The 2,538-nt window shown below is 34.6% G+C and overlaps 1 protein-coding gene across 1 annotated transcript; it reads right to left on the bottom strand.

Moving 5' to 3' along the window:
- Positions 1–309: 309 nt before the first annotated feature.
- On the bottom strand, positions 310–2,293 carry LOC137819138 (cytochrome P450 81E8). Its single transcript, XM_068622901.2, has 3 exons — positions 1,749–2,293; positions 1,284–1,653; positions 310–1,135 (listed from the first exon to the last, which is right to left on the bottom strand). Exons 1-3 carry the CDS (start codon positions 2,261–2,263, stop codon positions 527–529), a joined length of 1,494 nt encoding a protein of 497 aa, XP_068479002.2. The 5' UTR covers positions 2,264–2,293; the 3' UTR covers positions 310–526.
- Between the last annotated feature and the right edge of the window lie 245 nt (positions 2,294–2,538).

Here is a 2,538-nt window from a genome sequence, read left to right as displayed (position 1 = left end):
TGTTTACAATCGTATGTGTATAATCTAAATATGCAAATTAATAAAAGAGATACATTAATTTCCATTAGATAAATATTAATATATATATATATATTGATTTATTTGGATTATTAATATCTTATTCCTATTTAATAATCCATAATAAAAAATATATTGAATTAAAATTTTGAGACTTATCTTTAATTATCATAATTTCTATTATAATTAATAAGAAGCCTTAAAAGTACTCATTTAACAAAACACTTATTACATTAAATAATATAAAGAATTTATTGGGAAACTAGAACTTATAACATATCACACTCAATGGAGACGAATATGTTTATGCAGAAATATTTATTCTCCAAACATTACATTATGTTTATTCTTTAAATAACACCATAAATCAGAACTAATAACCACATTCAATGGAAACGCATATTATTTTCAACCCATTAAATAATCACAAGAATTTATTGTAAAACTAGAACTTATAACATACATCACATATTTATTCCCCAAACATTACATAAAATAACACCATAAATCAGTAGTTATCTTTAACTAGGGGTGTTTGGCGAAGTTTGCACATAACTTCTAAAGGATTTTTTCTGGATATAGTAATTCCATTTGCTTCAGACATATCAACTTGTTCCTTGCCAATTCGTTTCCAATCAAAGCATTGAAGCAATAAGGCCACAGATAAACTCACTGTACGTTGAGCTAGGTTTGATCCAGGACAAGCCCTTCTCCCTAACCCAAATGAAAGTAACCTACTCACTTCACTTTCATCCTCAAACCTTTCAGGCTTAAAATGTGTTGGATCACTCCACATTTTTGGATCTGTATGAACAGCCCATGCATTCACCAACACAATTGTGTCTTTTGGGAGATTATATTTTCCTATGCTGCAATCTTCTGAAGACAAATGTGGTGACCAAATTGGAGCTGCAGGGTGCAATCGAAGTGTCTCGTAAACAATACATTGAATATAAGGGAGTTTTGACATGTCAGATTCCTCTACCAGACGATTTGGTCCAACATGAGTGTCTATGTCATTCTTTGCCTTCTTTATAACTTCTGGATGGTTTAATAAATTAGCCATTGCCCATTCTAAAGTTAAAGCTGATGTATCTGTTCCAGCAAGTAGCAAGCTCTGTAAAATCCAAAAAAAAAAGAGTATCAATATACCACATAAAGAAAGAGATCCTTCTTTTTAGTTTCTTTTTGTTTTTACTCTAAACAAAAATGGATGAACAATTTGATATTTAAGTAGATACAGAAACAAAGAAATAATTAACTACCAGAGAAAGTCCTTTGATGATTTGATCAGTGTATTGTTCAGGTTGTGATCGTTGTAGAGCAAGGAGGTGACCTATCATAGTATTGCCACTGTAATTTCCACTGCTACGATGTTCGTCAATGAGTTCTTGTAAGAATGCATCGGTTCTCTTACCAATCCCCTTTAACCTTTTCTCTAAATTATCAAAATCAAACAACCTCACAAAAGGCAAGAAGTCTCCGCGGTTATTTACTCCGGCTAATGTCACTAACTCTTTAAGGATATCTTGGAACTCCTTTGCTTTCTGCACATCATTCACGTCACAATCGTCGCCGAATAATCTCTTTCCCGCCACGATTCTCGTCATTGTGTTAAACGCCGTTTCCATGAACCTTAATATAAAATTGTTATTTAGACATAATGCTAATGTAAGAGTAATGTGTAATTTAATAAAACATAGTGTAAGGATATTTGATAAAGAACTGACATGGATTTAAGATCCACTTTGGTGAAGTCGTTGTGTGAAAGGTGAGCGAGCTTTTGCACGAGCCTCATGATCTCGCCCCTACGAACATGGTAGAAGGAGTTTAAACGGTTGGTTGAGACAACTTCCAGCGCTAAGATGCGGCGAAGATGGCGCCAATGGTCGCCGTAGGAGGAGTGAAGGATGGTGCTGTTGTCGTAGCTGATGTACTTGCCAAAGAGAAAGTGAGGTCGGTTGGCCAAGACGATGTCGTTTTTGGTACAGCATTCTTGCACCGCAGACTGTGAACAAACGACCACCACGAGACGGGAACCGAACCAGAGAGAGAAGACTTGGCCGTATTTTTGCGACAATTGAGTGAAAGTGCGGTGGAAAGGCTGTTTGAGTTGCAAGAGATTTCCGACTATAGGGTAAGAGAATGGCCCTGGTGGAAGGTTTCTGAATGTTCTTGTTTTGAAGAAGAGCTTAAGAGAGAACAGAAACAGAAGAATTAGCAAAGCCAAATACAAAAGAGCCATTGCTTGTGCTATTCTGCTATTGATTTTTATGTTTTTGATTTCCATGCATGTGAGTTTATATAGGCATAAAAATGGTAAGCTGGAAAAACAAAAGTCAAGAACAAATGGCTGTTCAAATTAGCTGGCAAATAACATTGAATTTGAGGTTTATAAAATAATAATAAAGTGGTGCATGGCAAATAATGTTGCAGTTGAGGTTTATAAAATAATCATAAAGTGGTGTATGGGTGTACTCAGATTTTATTATTACCTAACTATTTATTCTTAAATTGATA

Source organism: Phaseolus vulgaris, chromosome 10 (genome assembly GCF_051622355.1).
Source record: "Phaseolus vulgaris cultivar YP4 chromosome 10, ASM5162235v1, whole genome shotgun sequence".
Lineage (NCBI taxonomy): Eukaryota > Viridiplantae > Streptophyta > Magnoliopsida > Fabales > Fabaceae > Phaseolus > Phaseolus vulgaris.
The sequence above is the reverse complement of the archived record's forward strand: the minus strand, read 5'-3'. Positions and strand labels throughout refer to the sequence as shown.